This window comes from Ascaphus truei, chromosome 3, assembly GCF_040206685.1.
Source record: "Ascaphus truei isolate aAscTru1 chromosome 3, aAscTru1.hap1, whole genome shotgun sequence".
NCBI classification, from domain to species: domain Eukaryota; kingdom Metazoa; phylum Chordata; class Amphibia; order Anura; family Ascaphidae; genus Ascaphus; species Ascaphus truei.
The window spans coordinates 40055187-40072894 of NC_134485.1; the positions used below are offsets into that span (position 1 = coordinate 40055187).

Consider the following 17708-nt stretch of genomic DNA (forward strand, 5'->3'; position numbering starts at 1 on the left):
ACTAGACTTTTTTTTGTATTATTGCCTACAGTGTTATAGTCTGTGTCTTTAATAACACTCCCATTCCATTTGCACATGCCACATGGTGTGGGCCTATTTATAGTCTCTGCATGCTCAGTTAGAAAAAAATAAGAGAAGAAGGAAAAGAGAAATGAAGTAAAGATACATTTAACAACATTAAAGGAAATTGCAATGCAAATTAACTTGAAATGCTTGCAAACATTTGGCAAAGCACTGCAATTTTTTCTGGGAAAATGGGCAAATTTAGGCTCAATTATAACATCAGTGACAATCTCACGCATCTCTGTGGTTCAGGACGTTGTACAGTAGATATCATACCGATCAATGTAATTTCATATAACTTTTAGGTAGCAATAGATGATAAAAAATTACATTGACTCTACACAAATTCTAGAGTGAGCACAATCAACTCCCCAAAAGAGAACATATATAGTGTACACAGATACCTGTATATCAGGTTGACTTGTAAGTGAAATATTGGCTCTTCTGGAGGTCCTACTTACAGTGTGTAAGTTTCAATAAGGCCTATCCCAAAACGGTGATGTTACTTCATGTGTAGATGTTGGGAGTGTACTTCAGGGTAAAGAAATGGAAGCAATCATTGTGCAGATCAGACATGTAAGGTTTATAAAATAAGGCATGTAATCAATGTACTCACATTATGTACATGTTAAAAATGCACATAAAATCGAATGAGGGAGGCTGATGGCTCCTCTTGTCTGTGTCTTTGTACTGACACTGTCGGATCCGGGCTATTTGCGGCATCCAATCTACCGGCACCACCCTCGACCTTTCCTGGTGTGTTTTTTCAGCGTTCTGCATCACTTCCGGTTGTTTTGATCGCGTCACTTCTGGTTAGTCTCGATTGTGTCACTTCTGGTTTAGTTACAGTACGATTCCATCTGGCAACCTCTCCGTGTACAGCGGTGCAGCCTCAATCTGTCTCAATGGCTGGATTCAATCTCAACACGTTTCACTGTTTGCACAGCTTCATCAGGAAGCAAACAGTGAAATGCGTTGAGATTGAATCCAGCTATTGAGAGATACTGAATCTGCACCGCTGTACACGGAGAGGTTGCTAGATACAATTGTTTTTTTTGGGGGCTGATGGTGCTACCTCTGGAATTTGTGGAGAGTTAATACGTGGAGGTGGACTTTTGGAAACAAGTCTCCACTGGAGGTTTTTTGAGCATCTTACATCACTCAATCATTTATTGATTCACATTTTATATCACTTTACTAGTGTTATTTATTCACTTCACTCACGTTATTAGATTCACCTTTTCTATCATTTATTAATCTTTGTGAAAGCCTGTTCAATACTACTTTTGGGATTTACAAAAATACATTGGGCAATGTTCACAAAGCAGTGCTTCTCCATAAGATACCTTCCAGCATGGCTTAGTAATTATGGTCCTCTATGGCCAACTCAAGTACAGTAACTGTACTGTAAGATGTCTCCTGGCACAAGAAGATGTCTTATGGAGAAGCACAACTTAGTAAATATGGCTGTTTGCAACTACTGTAAATTATCTAACATCATAATCACTACTAAACAAAGTCAGTCTCGCATAAAAAATGTAGACTAAAATCACAACACCCTTTTGAACACCCCCTCCTGCATCATGCAATGGGGCAGTTGGACATCAAAACATTGCAGAACATTAAATATGACAGCACACAGAGGAGTCCCATGAAGATTGTAACTAGGTATAAGTAACCTTTTATTGATATTCTAGCTTTTTCTAATATATTAATGACTCACTGTTATTACCTTACATGAAAATATTCAGATTACAATTTTTCTGAATCGGGTGCAGCCTGCCTTATATATAGTAGGTTCTAGAACTCTTGCCTGATTTCCTCAAACCCTTTTCTATTACAGTCAATAACACTACTATTGTATTTATCCAGTAGCCAAAGGACATTGCTAGGTATTATATTTGCTTATCATTTTCCTTCACCTCATATCCCCACTTTTGTTAAATGTTGTCATTTCTTCCTCTGCAACATTAATCCCCATCTGCTAATCTATTCCAAACTCTGCTACCAACACAATAAACCCTGTGATAATGTATGGTAATGTTTTAAACAGTATATTGCCGCTTCTGTATCTAAACCTTAAAATCACTAAAATATTCATGATGTGTACCATTATATAAAATATATGATGTTATAACATAGCATAAAATATTTAAAAGAAAATAGTTTGACTAACAATTACATTTTCCCTTGTAATTCTGTGTTTTTAGAAATGGCAGTGTGATTGTTATTTTTATTCTTCATTTCACACAACTAATACCAAATGGAAATATACAGAATGAACTCATTCTTGCTATAGCAGCAAATAATACTGACCTTCTACAGAAGTTTTATATTGATAAAACCAGTGTGCAGATCACAGGTAAGTAAAAAGTGTTTGTCTGGTAAAAAGTAAATAGCTTATGTAAAATAAAAAAAAATGCAAAATGTTAACGAATGTTATAATTTAATTAGCTTGCTTGTACTTAAAACAGCAGATGTACAGTACACCTCTATAACATTTACCAAGGTTTGTTCATAAAGGATTGGACATCTCATTGGAAAATGAGGGGAGCCAAGACATTTTCCAAAAGTTGACGGTACAGACTATACAGTATTGAACTTTAAATACTTAAGTGATTGATTCTATTAATGCACCAGAACTTCACACAATTTAAAAAAACATATGGCTTTATTCACTAATCTATTGTCGTTGTTTCTTGCAATTCATTTAAATGTCATTGCGGTACTGTACTCCATACTACTGTGGTTGTTTAGTGATGATATCCACGCATTGTACTGCATTTTCTCTTACAGCATCTGATAGTCTTAGTGAGTGTTCATATTTTTGAGAAAGTGTGTGCCAAATTTTAGTAATTGAGAGTTTTACATTTGCAGTACGCTTTTCCTTGTTTTGAGGTCCCTCATTCAGTGGTCTCCTCAGAAACTTAGCAATTGTGATTCTGATAAAGCTTTGGCTAATCTTTGTCCAAATGTCCCACATGACTTAATATTAAAGTTGGCTTTGGTTTTTTGGTACTTCTACTTTGTGTCCAGGCTGAATACCCCCAAGTTCCTCACAGAATCTTAAAAAAAAAAAAAATTGCAGTCATATCGGACCACATTTACTAAGCAGTGCTACACCATTCTGTACTGCTATGAAAATATGGTCCCTAATGGCCCATTCAACGGAATGGACTTTAAGGTGTCTTGTAAAAGGACTTCTTACTAACTAGGATTCATTTATTTGAATGGGTTATCAAATATCTTCTGCGGCTGGAAGATGACTTATGGAATAGCATCTCTTCATAAATATTTGGCAACATCTCTGCTTGGTATACATCTGTGTTATTACATCTTGCATCAGAAAGCATCTTTCTTCAGTGTTTCATATTTTAAGAAACTTTCTCTCAATTTAAGACTGTAGCCCACATATACTGTACTAAGCAGGATTATATTGTAATATACCTTCTGGCACTGGAAGACAGTTAAGTAAATGTGCCATACGTGTCTTTGGCACAGGAAGGTGTCTTATGGCATAGCACCACTAAATAAATATGGGCTATAATTACTTAAACATCCTACTAATCTCATCACTTGTTTTCATCCCTGATACACTTATTGAACTTATTATATTTTATTCCATATTGTCATAGCATTTACACATATCCCCTTTCCTGGTCAAACATTTGCCCTCTGAAAGTACTATCATCTCTCGTTATATTACATTACAAAGAAAAACTGTATACAGTTGATGCCGGGATTCTCCTCTTACATAATTTGGGGAGTAGTTCCAACTTTTTGTGAAGTAGGAAGCTTGCTTACTTTTCTCCATGTACTTTCTCCATGTGATTTACTTAATCAGTGTTTATTCATTGTGACTGTAAATTATATTGTGCACAGTGATGTTCACATTGTCAATGTATATAGTTATTTATGAACATAAAAAAAAAGTTTAAAATGCAATGATTGTGCATTGGTGACTACAAATATATTTTTAAAACATTTTTAGGGATGATCATATTAACAAATATAATCAATCTTTTACTTAAAATAATTTTGAGTACTAAGTCATCAAGGGAAATAAATGCATTTATATATTACCATGGGGGTTGTTTATCGAAGTATATTTATAAAAAATGGTAAAAAGGTCTTTGCACCAAGTTTATCAATAAAAAATTCCATGAAGTTGAATCAGATTGTATTTTTTCTTTGATAAATGTTAGTGGTTTGTTTCCATTTGTTTGTTCTACTTTGAAGACAAGAGATTCATATCATCCCAATTATTAAATTGAAGATGATCAACATTTAAGAGAAATTAATTGGGCAAATGTATTGAGGAAAATGTACCCATGTTTGGTTTGGTTTGATATTGCAGATGTACAAGAACTTACAACTGCAAGACCCAGCACAACTGCAGGTTAGTAGTGTTTTAAAAAATATCATGCAAGTAGACATAATTGTGGTTATCCATAAAATATTCATGTGGGTGCCGTATGGTCAACTTAAAGAAGCATTTAGCCTCCCTCTTTTTTTTTTTAATTATAGGTGGGAAGCAGTGAGTCCCTGAACCACATTTATTTTAGCTCCTGGGACCCCATTATTCCCAAGTTATGTACCAGGAAATGTGTTGCCGGTTACTTCCTGGTATATAAATCTCCACATCACGCAGGTTTATAGGAAACTATGATGGATAACGTAGAGGATTCCTATTGGCCACGCAACATGAAGGATTTTAAGTACTGCACCGACACACTTTATTCGAGCAAATACCCAGTATGTACCTGGCAGATACCTGGAATGCGCCGCTCCTCACCTCTGACAAGCCCCGTTGCGTTTGCCTTCCCAGCCTGGGTTCATGCCTGGCTGACGGGCGGCTGATCTGTTAAATGATAATGATTAGGATTTAATAGGCTGCAATGCTTCGCGTGTCTACCATATGGCATAAATTCATGAATTGTAATGCAGTATATATATATACACTGGCGACACACTTTATTCGAGCTCGGCTAGTCCCACGAATTCGGGTATACCCGGGTGTATTGAGGTTTGTGACTGTTTTCTGCCCGAGTATATTGGGTTATTTTCCTGGCAGGGATTGAAGCATTTTATTCCCACTGGCTGCAATACTGCACAGTATATATATATATACTGCATTACAATTCATGAATTTATGCCATCTGGTAGACACGCGAAGCATTGCAGCCTATTAAATCCTAATCATTATCATTTAACAGATCAGCCGCCCGTCAGCCAGGCATGAACCCAGGCTGGGAAGGCAAACGCAACGGGGCTTGTCAGAGGTGAGGAGCGGCGCATTCCAGGTATCTGCCAGGTACATACTGGGTATTTGCTTGAATAAAGTGTGTCGGTGCAGTATACTGTGCAGTATTGCAGCCAGCGGGAATAAAATGCTTCAATCCCTGCCTGGAAAATACCTCAATGCACTCGGGCAGAAAACAGTCACAAACCTCAATACACCCGGGTATACCCAAATTCGTGGGACTAGCCGAGCTCGAATAAAGTGTGTCGCCAGTGTACTTTGTTTCTCCCGGTGGACATACTACTGATGACACCTTCCCCAGGATATATTTCAGGAACTAGAGTGCCTACAGAGCTGAAATGAATGTAGTTCAGCTCCATGGAACCTTTGCTTCATTGGAGGTTCAAGAAAAAAAAGAGAGCAATAAACCTGCTTTTTATAAGCATTTCTTATTCTCACCCAACCTTAACACCCATGCAAAAATAAACAAAACTTTTTTAAAGACTTTTTAGATTTGTATGTATCTCTAAGGTAAAGCATATAGAACATCTTAAATTATATCGAAGCGAAACCCAAATACTCCGATTGTCTGCAAATGGGATTTAAAGAAGATTCGTAGAATAGAGGACTTGCAAGACATTTGGCAGCATTCTAGCAAAACCTTCATTTCAGTTAGCATAGCAGAAACTATCTACAAATTATTATCCAGAAGGTACTTTACCCCAACTAGACGTAAATCTAAATGTCTCCAATCTATGTTGGCATGGGTTCAGTGCATGGGTAACATGGTACAAATTTGGTAGGCATGTCCGCAGAGAGCTGGATTTTTTCAAATTGTGTTGGAAAATATTTAAATAACTAAGGTCTCCCTCTTACCATGTGACCCTTGTGTGGTCTTAATTGGTTCTCCTTTTGAAGACACTTATTTCCTAAGCAATAAATTAATTACACAAATGTTGTCTTCTGCAAAGACAACTATGGGATTTAATGCTTATAAAAAATTGACCCATGATGTTAATATCTCTTTCCACTTTCCTCTTTCCAGTATGAGGCTATTTGGTCTCCACAGCTATAATATACCGTAAACACACTCTGTTATATTACAAAAAATGTTCCTTGAATTATCTATCAACTATGTCAAAATGTATTTTCCATGTATATGCAAGTGTCATGATTCTTCCTTGTCCCTGTCCCTTTTCTTGTATCCCCATCTCCCTCTGTTTGTTCTTTGTACCCAATAAAATCTATATATACAATGTAAAAATAATAGCAACAATGTGGGTTAGTTTAGTTAATTATTTTAGGAAATAATTAACCTTTTTATAACCCAACTGAAATCGACTGTACAGTATGTAAACTCTCACAATCAGAATTCGGAAAATATAACAATGTTTTGAATAAGGTTTATAACTTTTTAAAATCTGTTTAAGATTGTCTTTTATGATTATCTTTTTAAGTTTTTATAAAAGTTTCTTAGACTAAGGCCTTCTAAAAAAGAACAGGCTTTTGATTTGTTTTTAGAACTGCACCTTCAATATTGAGAAAAACTTTGAACAATTTAGAACCTCTGGACTTTAATAAATATATGAAAATATCTAACATGATGAATTAAGTAGAAATAGCCAAAGTATATAGATTAAACAAACAGCACTCATCAATGAAAATATATATGTACGTAATATGTATATGGTGCGCGGAAACAAGGAGGGACCCTACTCCCTCTTTAAATACAATGTAACACAAAGAAAGGGAGAGTTCCCAGCACTCAGTCCAAATAAAATTAAGAAATGTACGTGATATGCCAAAAGGAAATTTTAAAGGAAACGTACAGATATATACAAATAGTGAAAACACTGTACACTGAATTTGACGTAATTACGAACCAAATAATGTCCAATGGATAATAACAAAATATCAAGCACAACAGTATTCCCTAAGGAATATACATTCAATTATCTGATTAGAGTGCCCCTTTGGACTAGCAACAATATTGCGGACAAGCCTTATACCAGGCTGTTTTCTCTCCTTGCCTGTATATTTGTTCTTATTTGTAGGGAGATTCTGTTCCAATAGGGTTTAAGGGAAGTTCCTTGGATCATAGAGATCTTTGGGAACGGGCCAGAAGAAGGAGCTTTCCACCCCAAAATGTTGCCCCCTTATACCCTTTTATTCCCCTGTTATCCTTTATTTCCTTTCTTTCCCTTGTGTTCCCCTCCTCCCCCTCCCCTTTCCCTTATGTCGTCTCTCCCTTTCTATATGTTTTATTCCTTAGAGAATACTGTTGTGCTTGATATGTTGTTATTATCCATTGGACATTATTTGCTTCATAATATCGTCACCTCCAGTATACTGTGTTTTCACTCGTTTTATATACCCATATGATCAGTAAAATTTCCTTTTCGCATATCACGTACATTTCTTAATTTTGTTCTGACTAAGTAGAAATAGCTGTGTTAGTGCAGTTGCAATAGTGCAGAGTAAATGAGTACTTCAGTATTAGTTGATACCTTTTTTGTTGCTGACCTGAGGAAGAGAGCACTCTCGAAATCTTGTCATATATCTATTGTTAATCCAAATAATAAAGGTTTCACCTAATACTGATGTAATAAATTATGATGAAAATCTAATCAAATTTGCATTGTCCTACATTGAAAATAGGCATGGGTGTGGGTCCTTCATTGATGTGCGAATAATGCTAATCAGTCCCTACGGCCCCAAAACATGGGCATTTCCATGTTGTAGTGCCCAATTAATGGAAAAACCTAAAAGAGGAAAGGCAGTGATAATGTGTAATTGACTGCATTTGAAAATTGCTAAGAAAAATATTTATAAGAAAATAATGGATATATTTAAAAAAAAAAAAAAGGAAAAGTATAGCATAATATACTAACATAGTAAAGCATAGCAGAGCATTGGTTTCTAGACAGAGAACAATCTATCTTGTTCATTTTTTTATATCTCACCTATCTTATTTTTTAAAAACGTCTTGGGAAATAAAAAACTGTAGAGTTGTAAATTCTAGGAACTATTTATCTGTACTGTGTTGTCATAAAAATGTAACTGAGAGTATCAGACTTTATTACTCCCACTCCAGTTCTTATACGTCACTTGCCTGAACTTTTTAAGGCATCAATCCCCAAGATTTTCTCACTAAGGCACAGCTTCACAAAGCTACATTAGGCTACTTAGCGGGATGTTAACCTTACTTAATATCACATTAAGACATGAGTAACAATACAGATGTAGCAAGATTTACTGTTCCCAGTGCCAGAGATGAACAGTCAAAAGTCCTCGGTGCTGGGGATAGTGTCTGTCACTATCGCGTTGCGGTGGGCCAATGTTTCTCCATGGGACCTACTGCAGCATTAATCATTTGGTGCTGCGACAATCGCGGTTGCATGACCATGAGCGGACACAGCACCGAAGACATCACATCTAGCGACATCTGCATATCTATAAAGTATAATAACATAATGTTAAGTCATCTTTTTGACTGAAAAGAGTATAGCATTAACTGTACCGAACATTAGTGATACTAACATGTAAATAATATGCAAATTAAACTTTCTTTAAGTACCTTAATAACAAAAAAATGAGGAAAGAAAATATATGACCCTTTTAGTGTGAGTTGGGTAGGCAGATTATTGGAGATAAGGAAAAAGCTGAGGTATTAAACAAATTATTTGCCTCTGTGTTTACCAGGGAAGAATCAAGTTCAATAGTAGTGCCGCAGGAGGAAGCCACAACCTCCATATTAATGAACAATTGGTTAACTGAGGAAGAAGTTCATAAGCAACTTGAAAAAATTTAAGTAAATAAGGCACCTGGCACCAATGGCATACATCCAAGAGTTCTCAAGGAGTTAAGCTCAGTAATAGCAAAACCATTATATTTAATATTCAAGGACTCCATTTCCACAGGCTCAGTACCAAAAGATTGGCGTAAAGCAGATGTGGTGCCTATATTTAAAAAGGGAGCTAGATCACAACTGGGAAATTACAGACCTGTAAGCCTGACTTCAATAGTAGGGAAACTACTTGAAGGTTTAATACAGGATAATATTCAGGAATACCTAATGGAAAACAAAATTATTAGTAATAGTCAGCATGGATTTATGAAGGATAGATCTTGCCAAACTAACCTTATTTGTTTCTTTGAGGAGGTAAGTAGGAATTTAGACCAAGATAATGCAGTTAATGTGGTCTTCTTAGATTTCGCAAAGGTTTTTGATACAGTTTCACACAAGAGGTTGGTGTACAAAATAAAGAAAATTGGACTCAGTAACAATATATGCACCTAGATTGAAAACTGGTTAAAGGACAGACAACAGAGGGTTGTCATAAATGGAACTTTTTCAGGTTGGGCTAAAGTCGTGAGTGGAGTACCTCAGGGATCGGTACTGGGACCCCTGCTTTTTAACTTGTTTATTAATGATCTTGAGGTTGGGATCGAGAGCAAAGTCTCCCTCTTTGCGGATCATACTAAATTTTGTAAGGTAATAGAATCAGAGCAGGATATAATTTCTCTTCAGAAGGACTTGGAGAGACTGGAAACGTGGGCAGGTAAATGGCAAATGAGGTTTAATACAGATAAATGTAAGGTTATGCATTTGGGATGCAAGAATAAAAAGGCGACTTACAAATGAAATGGAGATATACTGGGGGAATCCTTGATGGAGAGGGATTTAGGAGTGCTTGTAGACAGCAGGCTTAGCAATAGTGCCCAGTGTCATGCAGTAGCTGCAAAGGCAAACAAGATCTTATCTTGCATCAAACAGGCAATGGATGGAAGGGAAGTAAACATAATTATGCCCCTTTACAAAGCACTAGTAAGACCACACCTTGAATATGGAGTACAATTTGGGGCACCAATCTTAAGAAAATACATTATGGAACTAGAGAGAGTGCAGAGAAGAGCCACCAAATTACTAAAGGGGATGGACAATCTAACTTATGAGGAGAGGCTAGCTAAATTAGATATATTTACATTAGAAAAGAGGCGTCTAAGAGGGGATATGATAACAATATACAAATATATTTGGGGACAATACAAGGAGCTTTCAAAAGAACTATTCATCCCACGGGCTGTACTAAGGACTCGGGCCATCCCTTAAGGTTGGAGAAAAGGAAATTTCACCAGCAACAAAGGAAAGGGTTCTTTACAGTAAGGGCAGTTAAAATGTGGAATTCATTACCCATGGAGACTGTGATGGCAGTTACAATAGATTTGTTCAAAAAAAGGTTGGACATCTTTTTAAATGGGAAAGGTATACAAGGCTATAACAAATAAGTATACATGGGAAGCATGTTGATCCAGGGTTTAATCGATTGCCAATTCTTAGAGTCAGGAAGGAATTCATTTTTCACCTTAATGGGGTTTTTGTTTGCCTTCCTCTGGATCAATAAGTATAGAAATAGGATAAAGTATCTGTTGTCTAAATTTAGCATAGGTTGAACTTGATGAACCTATGTTTTTTTTCAACCTCATCTACTATGTAACATGTAACTTTCTCAGAGCATCACAAATACTACTAAAGTCTGTTATGGTTAACACAAGGACTTAAGGTTATGTAGTTACACTAAGTTATACCTTCATTCATATGTTATCCTAACATAACCCCATGTTAAGCCTATACTATTTAAATGTTTTCTGGCCATTGTTACTTACATATAATATATAATTAGCTTTGAAGAAACCATGTTAACTTAACATCCAATCTACTTTTACTTAACATCATTTTATGTTACCTGACTTAACAGACCGTAGCAGTTTTGAAAGTAGATTTTTACTACTCACCGCCCCTTTGTCGGCAAACTGGAGGGAGGCGCGGAGACAGGGAGGGAGGCACATAGAGTCAGGGAGAGATGCAGGTAAATGGAGGGAGACACAGAGAGATATGGAGAGATGCAGGGGAGTGGAGGGAGGCACGGAGAGAGATAGAGAGAGACACAGGTAAATGGAGGAAGGTGAGGAGAGAGACTCTCCTCATTAATTTAGATTTTGTTGATCTACTAATTTTGTTGGTCAGTGCATTCAATCAATTTAAATATTATTAAATAGTTTATGTAATGTTACCTACCTTACAAAGTTTAGGGTGGACAGAAGATATTAACATTTGTTTGAGGAACATGTTAATTAAATCAAATTCCCTCAGGTGATTTTCCTCCATAGGAGCACATAACGTGATCTCCTCTACACAATGAGCACAGTAGGGGCAGGGTGTAGGCACTATGCCATTGAGCCCCTGGAGTGTCAGACCCATGACTCAGACCATCAGGATCCCATTGTTAAAGGCATTATATACTAAAGCCAGGGGGTGCCCAATGCTGCATCCAATTGACAAAACAAATAAAGTAAATTACTTCAATAATAATAATTGGTTATTTAGTTAACCGTTTGGCCAAAGGCGTCATAAGCCTGCATACCAACGTCAAGGTATAACCAAAATAATGCAGGTCCTACACTACACTGTGAAACCTTTCCTTTTACCTCTGTGAGAGGGGAAAAAACCATAATGGGTCTTGTTCCTGCAGCAAGTGAAATGACCTTCCAAGTTAAAAGGGTGAAGGAGGAGGAGTGAGCTCTGGGGGGAGGTGCCACAGCCTCCAAAGAGACATAAGTTAACACAGATACCCAGCAAGCTCAAACTCCCCCACCCACCACAAATTGAATATATATTTATGTCAACCAGAGAGCTTTTTGGAGGCTGTGGCACCTCCCCCCAGAGCTCACTCCTCCTCCTTCACCCTTTTAACTTGGAAGGTCATTTCACTTGCTGCAGGAACAAGACCCATTATGGTTTTTTCCCCTCTCACAGAGGTAAAAGGAAAGGTTTCACAGTGTAGTGTAGGACCTGCATTATTTTGGTTATACCTTGACGTTGGTATGCAGGCTTATGACGCCTTTGGCCAAAGGGTTAACTAAATAACCAATTATTATTATTGAAGTAATTTACTTTATATGTTTTGTCAATTGGATGCAGCATTGGGCACCCCCTGTCTCTTGTTATATACAATTGCCACGCTCAGTAGCTCTCTGGTTGACATAAATATATATTCAATTTGTGGTGGGTGGGGGAGTTTGAGCTTGCTGGGTATCTGTGTTAACTTATTATATACTAAAGCACCATTGGCAGATGTGTAACTAAATTAATTAGTTAATGGTTTCTTAAAAAAGAAAATGAAAGCTTCCACTGATGAGGTGTGAAAAGACACTTGGCTTAACCATACATAATATCATGCTAACTTTTAGTAGATTTGTGAGGGAGTTAGTGCCCCTCTCCCATTCTTCCGCCAATATAAAACCATGTTGTAAAGCAATACATTTATTGATTCTGGAACAGATGAGAACAGTAATGATGCATGGTTAAAATAATCTGAATGAATATACTGTACAGTTCTAAGTATAACTATATAAACATGATCTACACCTCTAATCAAGCAGTATAGCAGTATATCAAAATTACAGCCAAGTCAGCTTGGTTTGTACCAAGTGGCAATATAATCTAACATTTCTTGTGACATAAACTACTATAAATCCCTAAAATGTAAGATACTAAAAATGTAATGATTTAAGCAGAGTTGTCATAAAAACAAATTACTGTATATTCCTTGTAAAAATATCGCTTTTTGAGAGATGCAGATGCTTCAACTGCTTAGGCAAGTACTGTATGCACAAGTTAATTTTCCATTATATTGTACTGTAGATTGGACTGATGATTCTAGATGCCTAAATCTTTAAAAAAATCTGCAAATAATTGGATAAACTCATGGAATATGTTAATTTATGAAAGGTTTTTCCAATTTTCTGAAAAATATTAAAACTATTTACCACCAAATAAAATAAAGCGGGGTTCTTTTTTTCTTAGCACAATGCAATATTGTATTGGTATCGAGATAATACAATGCCTTTATATAATATATTAAATTATTTCACACGAACCCCAAATCCCCTGATTGACTGTGAATGAAATGTAAATAAGATTATTGGACTTGAGGATTTGCAAGACATTTGGCAGTGCTCCAGTAAAACCTCAATTTCAGTTAGCATAGCAGAAACTACCTAAAAATCATTATCCATATGGTACCTTACCCCAACTAGACATAAAGCTACAGTAGATGTCTCTAATATATGTTGGCATTGCTGTAGTCCATGGTTAGTATGAAACAAATGTGTTGGACATGTGCGCAGATAGCCACATTTTAACTGATGCAGGTAAAAGTCTGAACTATGAAACTGGAATCTTTGATGATTACAGTGAAATTCCAAAGAACCATTATACATATAATTCGAGTGGGGACTAAATTTATATTGCTCTGTGGTAATGCTAACAGAAAGAATTATGAAAATTCCCTTTTTTTTTAATCTCCAAATTATATTCCACGATTTTGTTACCGACTGTAGATATTCTCAGCCATCCAAAATTAAACAAATGTTTAGGAAAAAAATCATAATTGTATATGCATAAATGTTACTAGAAAAAAATGTATGTAGGCTACTTATATATAATCCTAATTCAATTAAAGAAAAACATGCTGCAAGAGAATTACTTTTAGTTATTTGAAATGTATACTGTATATTGCCATATTTTGTACCAATTACTGTATTTCTCAGCGCCAAAAATATAGGAGTAAATAATTACATTAAAAAAAAAATACATTATGTGTGTGTGTATATATATATACACACACACACACACACATACCCACACACACACACACACACACACACACACACACACACACACACACACACACACACACACACTGTATATTTTTTTACAGATATATACACACACACACACACACACACACATATATATATATATATATATATATATATATATATAAAAAAGAGAAGAAAAAGTGCCTGATCCTAGTGTAATACCAGTGAATAAAATGTAATATTCTTGGACAATAACAATTTAAAACTCACTAATAGCTGTGAATTTAAAGCATTGTATAAGATTACTCATGCCCCAACGTGCTTTCCAGGACGCACTCTGCTCGATCCATCGTGGGATATCCTCCCCTTGGATTCTTTCAGTGAGTGTTGATGAAACATATATTCCATCTGAAGACAGATATATTAAACTCTGAATTACATTTAACTGAATTTGTGTATATACAGCTTAATCCCGTTATAGCGTGGTCCCTGGGGGCCACCCGCGACCACTACATTATAAACGGGGTCGCGGAAAAAAAATGGCCGCCGAAATGTATTTATTTATTTAAAAAAAATTGTGGTGGTACCGTGTTTGTCGGATGGGGAAAGCTGATAACTCTCCCAGTGTTCCCAGACCCGCTGGGGTAGCGGTAACAGCACACAGCACTTACCCGGCATCTGGCAGCTCTTCTCCCTGTCTCTGCTTCCTGCTTCTGCTTCCGTCTTGCAAGAGCAAGCTCCCTTAAAGAGACAGGGTGTCTCTCTGTGTCTGTGTGTGTGTGTATTTGACTGTGTGAGATTGTGTGTGTGTGTGTGTGTGTGTGTGTGTGTGTGTGTGTGTGTGTGTGTGTGTGTGCAGTGTGCTGTGTGTGTGCAGTGTGCTGTAAGTGTGTGCAGTGTGCTGTGAGTGTATGCAGTGTGCTGTGAGTGTGTGCTGAATGTGTGAAGTGTGCTGTGAGTGTATGCCGTGTGCTGTGAATGTATGAAGTGTGCTGTGAGTGTGTGCTATGAGTGTATGCAGTGTGCTGTGCAGTGTGCTGTGTGTGTGTCAGTGTGTGTGTCCGTTTGTGTGTGTGCAGTGTGCTGTGAGTGTGTTTGTGTGTGTGTGTGCAGTGTGCTGTGAGTGTATGTGTGTGCAGTGTGCTGTGAGTATGTGCAGTGTGCTGTGAGTGTTTGCAGTGTGCTGTGAGTGTGTGCAGTGTGCTGTGAGTGTGTGCAGTGTGCTGTGAATGTATTTAGTGTGCTGTGAGTGTGTGCAGTGTGCTGTGAGTATATGCAGTGTGCTGTGAATGTACTGTATGCAGTGTGCAGTGTGCAGTGTGCAGTGTGCAGTGAGTGTGTGCGTGCAAAAAAAAAACTTAGGGTCCAAGCGGATCGCGCTATAACGGGGTTGAGCTGTAATAGTATTGATAAATAAATAAATAAATACATTTTAATTAGATGAAAAAGGCTTGATGGGATAGTATAATCATACTAATATTAATAATAAATGAAAAAAGGAAATGAAAAAATTCAAATTATATTATATATACTATATGTATTATCATATTTCAATCAAATTTTGTTTTTTGTTTTTTCTGTTGGTTTTCAATTATTTAATCATTTTAATCATTTTTCTAATATATCTAAGGTTATTAATTTCTTCTTTTTTCATTGTTTCATCAACAATTCTTAAACATCTCTGACATCTCTCCAGATATATAATAGAGAGGATGCATATAAATGTGTATATATATATATATATATATATATATATATATATATATATATATATATATATATATATATATATATATATATATATATATATATGCAAATATAGCTGTATGCTCATCTGCATGTCTTAGGCAGGTCTGCAACCCCGCCTTTCCCCATTATCACCCAGCATACAGCACTTCCACTGCAGCAAGGGATTCTGGGAAATGACATGCAAATGAGCACACAGTGTCACTTTTTGCCTCAATAACCATTTTTAACATGGTTCCCTATAGGCTTAAGCTTGCTGCATGGTCACAGCTTTGAGCACAGCCAGGGTTAAGGTGCATACCCAGAAAACCACCCACAGACAGCTGTTTCGACCTTGATGGGTCTCATCAGTGTGGGGTTGATTTTACTGGGAATGCAAGAGAGGCTATGGGATAGGCTAAACCATAATACTGAGTTAAGTTATGGTGAGTAAAAAAAGTGACAAAAACCCTCCACAGGAAAGCAAATATGCAAATATAGCTGTATGCTCATCTGCATGTCTTAGGCAGGTCTGCAACCCCACCTTTCCCCATTATCACCCAGCATACAGCACTTCCACTGCAGCAAGGGATTCTGGGAAATGACATGCAAATGAGCACACAGTGTCACTTTTTGCCTCAATAACCATTTTTAACATGGTTCCCTATAGGCTTAAGCTTGCTGCATGGTCACAGCTTTGAGCACAGCCAGGGTTAAGGTGCATACCCAGAAAACCACCCACAGACAGCTGTTTCGACCTTGATGGGTCTCATCAGTGTGGGGTTGATTTTACTGGGAATGCAAGAGAGGCTATGGGATAGGCTAAACCATAATACTGAGTTAAGTTATGGTGAGTAAAAAAAGTGACAAAAACCCTCCACAGGAAAGCAAATATGCAAATATAGCTGTATGCTCATCTGCATGTCTTAGGCAGGTCTGCAACCCCACCTTTCCCCATTATCACCCAGCATACAGCACTTCCACTGCAGCAAGGGATTCTGGGAAATGACATGCAAATGAGCACACAGTGTCACTTTTTGCCTCAATAACCATTTTTAACATGGTTCCCTATAGGCTTAAGCTTGCTGCATGGTCACAGCTTTGAGCACAGCCAGGGTTAAGGTGCATACCCAGAAAACCACCCACAGACAGCTGTTTCGACCTTGATGGGTCTCATCAGTGTGGGGTTGATTTTACTGGGAATGCAAGAGAGGCTATGGGATAGGCTAAACCATAATACTGAGTTAAGTTATGGTGAGTAAAAAAAGTGACAAAAACCCTCCACAGGAAAGCAAATAATTTTTGTGCTTAATTTTTGTGCTTAATTTTTATGCTTTATATATAAGTTTATAAATTGTTTCATTATTTGAATGTATTATATTTTATATATTTTTTTAATTGATTGCACTAGTTAAGGCGCATATTACTATATGCATCAATATGTTTGGTCATTATGATTAAAACTGTTAGTTTGAATCTATGTGTGTTTTGGCATACATGGGGGTTAATCTAACCCTCATACTTATCACATGTATCTCATTAGTAATCCTCTGTCTTCTATGCTCTGATTGGTCTAATGTACTATATTACTGTGTCCAATACCTCTGCTATTTACTCCTGATGAAATCTCGTTCGAGACGAAACGCGTAGAGAGTGCTGTGGAGCCTACTGTCCAGTCTGTATATTTTATACTGACACTCATATGCTACATCATATTTTTGCTGCGCTGCTAGCATTTTTACCAGCCATCCAGACTTTTAAGTCCCTGTTTACACTGTGAACTTTCTCCGGCTGAAACCTCACTGACGTCATCGAGTTCACGCGAGATTTGGTTCAGTGCATTCTTTGTGTAACGCCGGAGCAAGGGGAAGGCAGCGTCCCTCGTGGTTTTCGGTCCCTGCCAGGACACAGAGGGGCTATTGCAGCAGGACACACCGCGGACATCACACCGAAGTTCTTCTCATTGGGTTCCTGCGTCTGAACGGGCTGAGTTGTACTCAAAAATGCTTTTTAT

At 37.1% G+C, this 17708-nt stretch overlaps 1 protein-coding gene across 1 annotated transcript in view; it reads left to right on the forward strand.

Moving 5' to 3' along the window:
* The window catches only part of TMPRSS15 (transmembrane serine protease 15), a 275564-nt gene that overhangs the window by 20685 nt on the left and 237171 nt on the right, over nt 1-17708 (forward strand). The window contains exons 4-5 of the mRNA XM_075593956.1: nt 2274-2425; nt 4421-4462. Of these exons, the coding sequence (XP_075450071.1) occupies nt 2274-2425; nt 4421-4462 (194 nt within the window). The remainder of the gene's footprint in view (nt 1-2273; nt 2426-4420; nt 4463-17708) is intronic.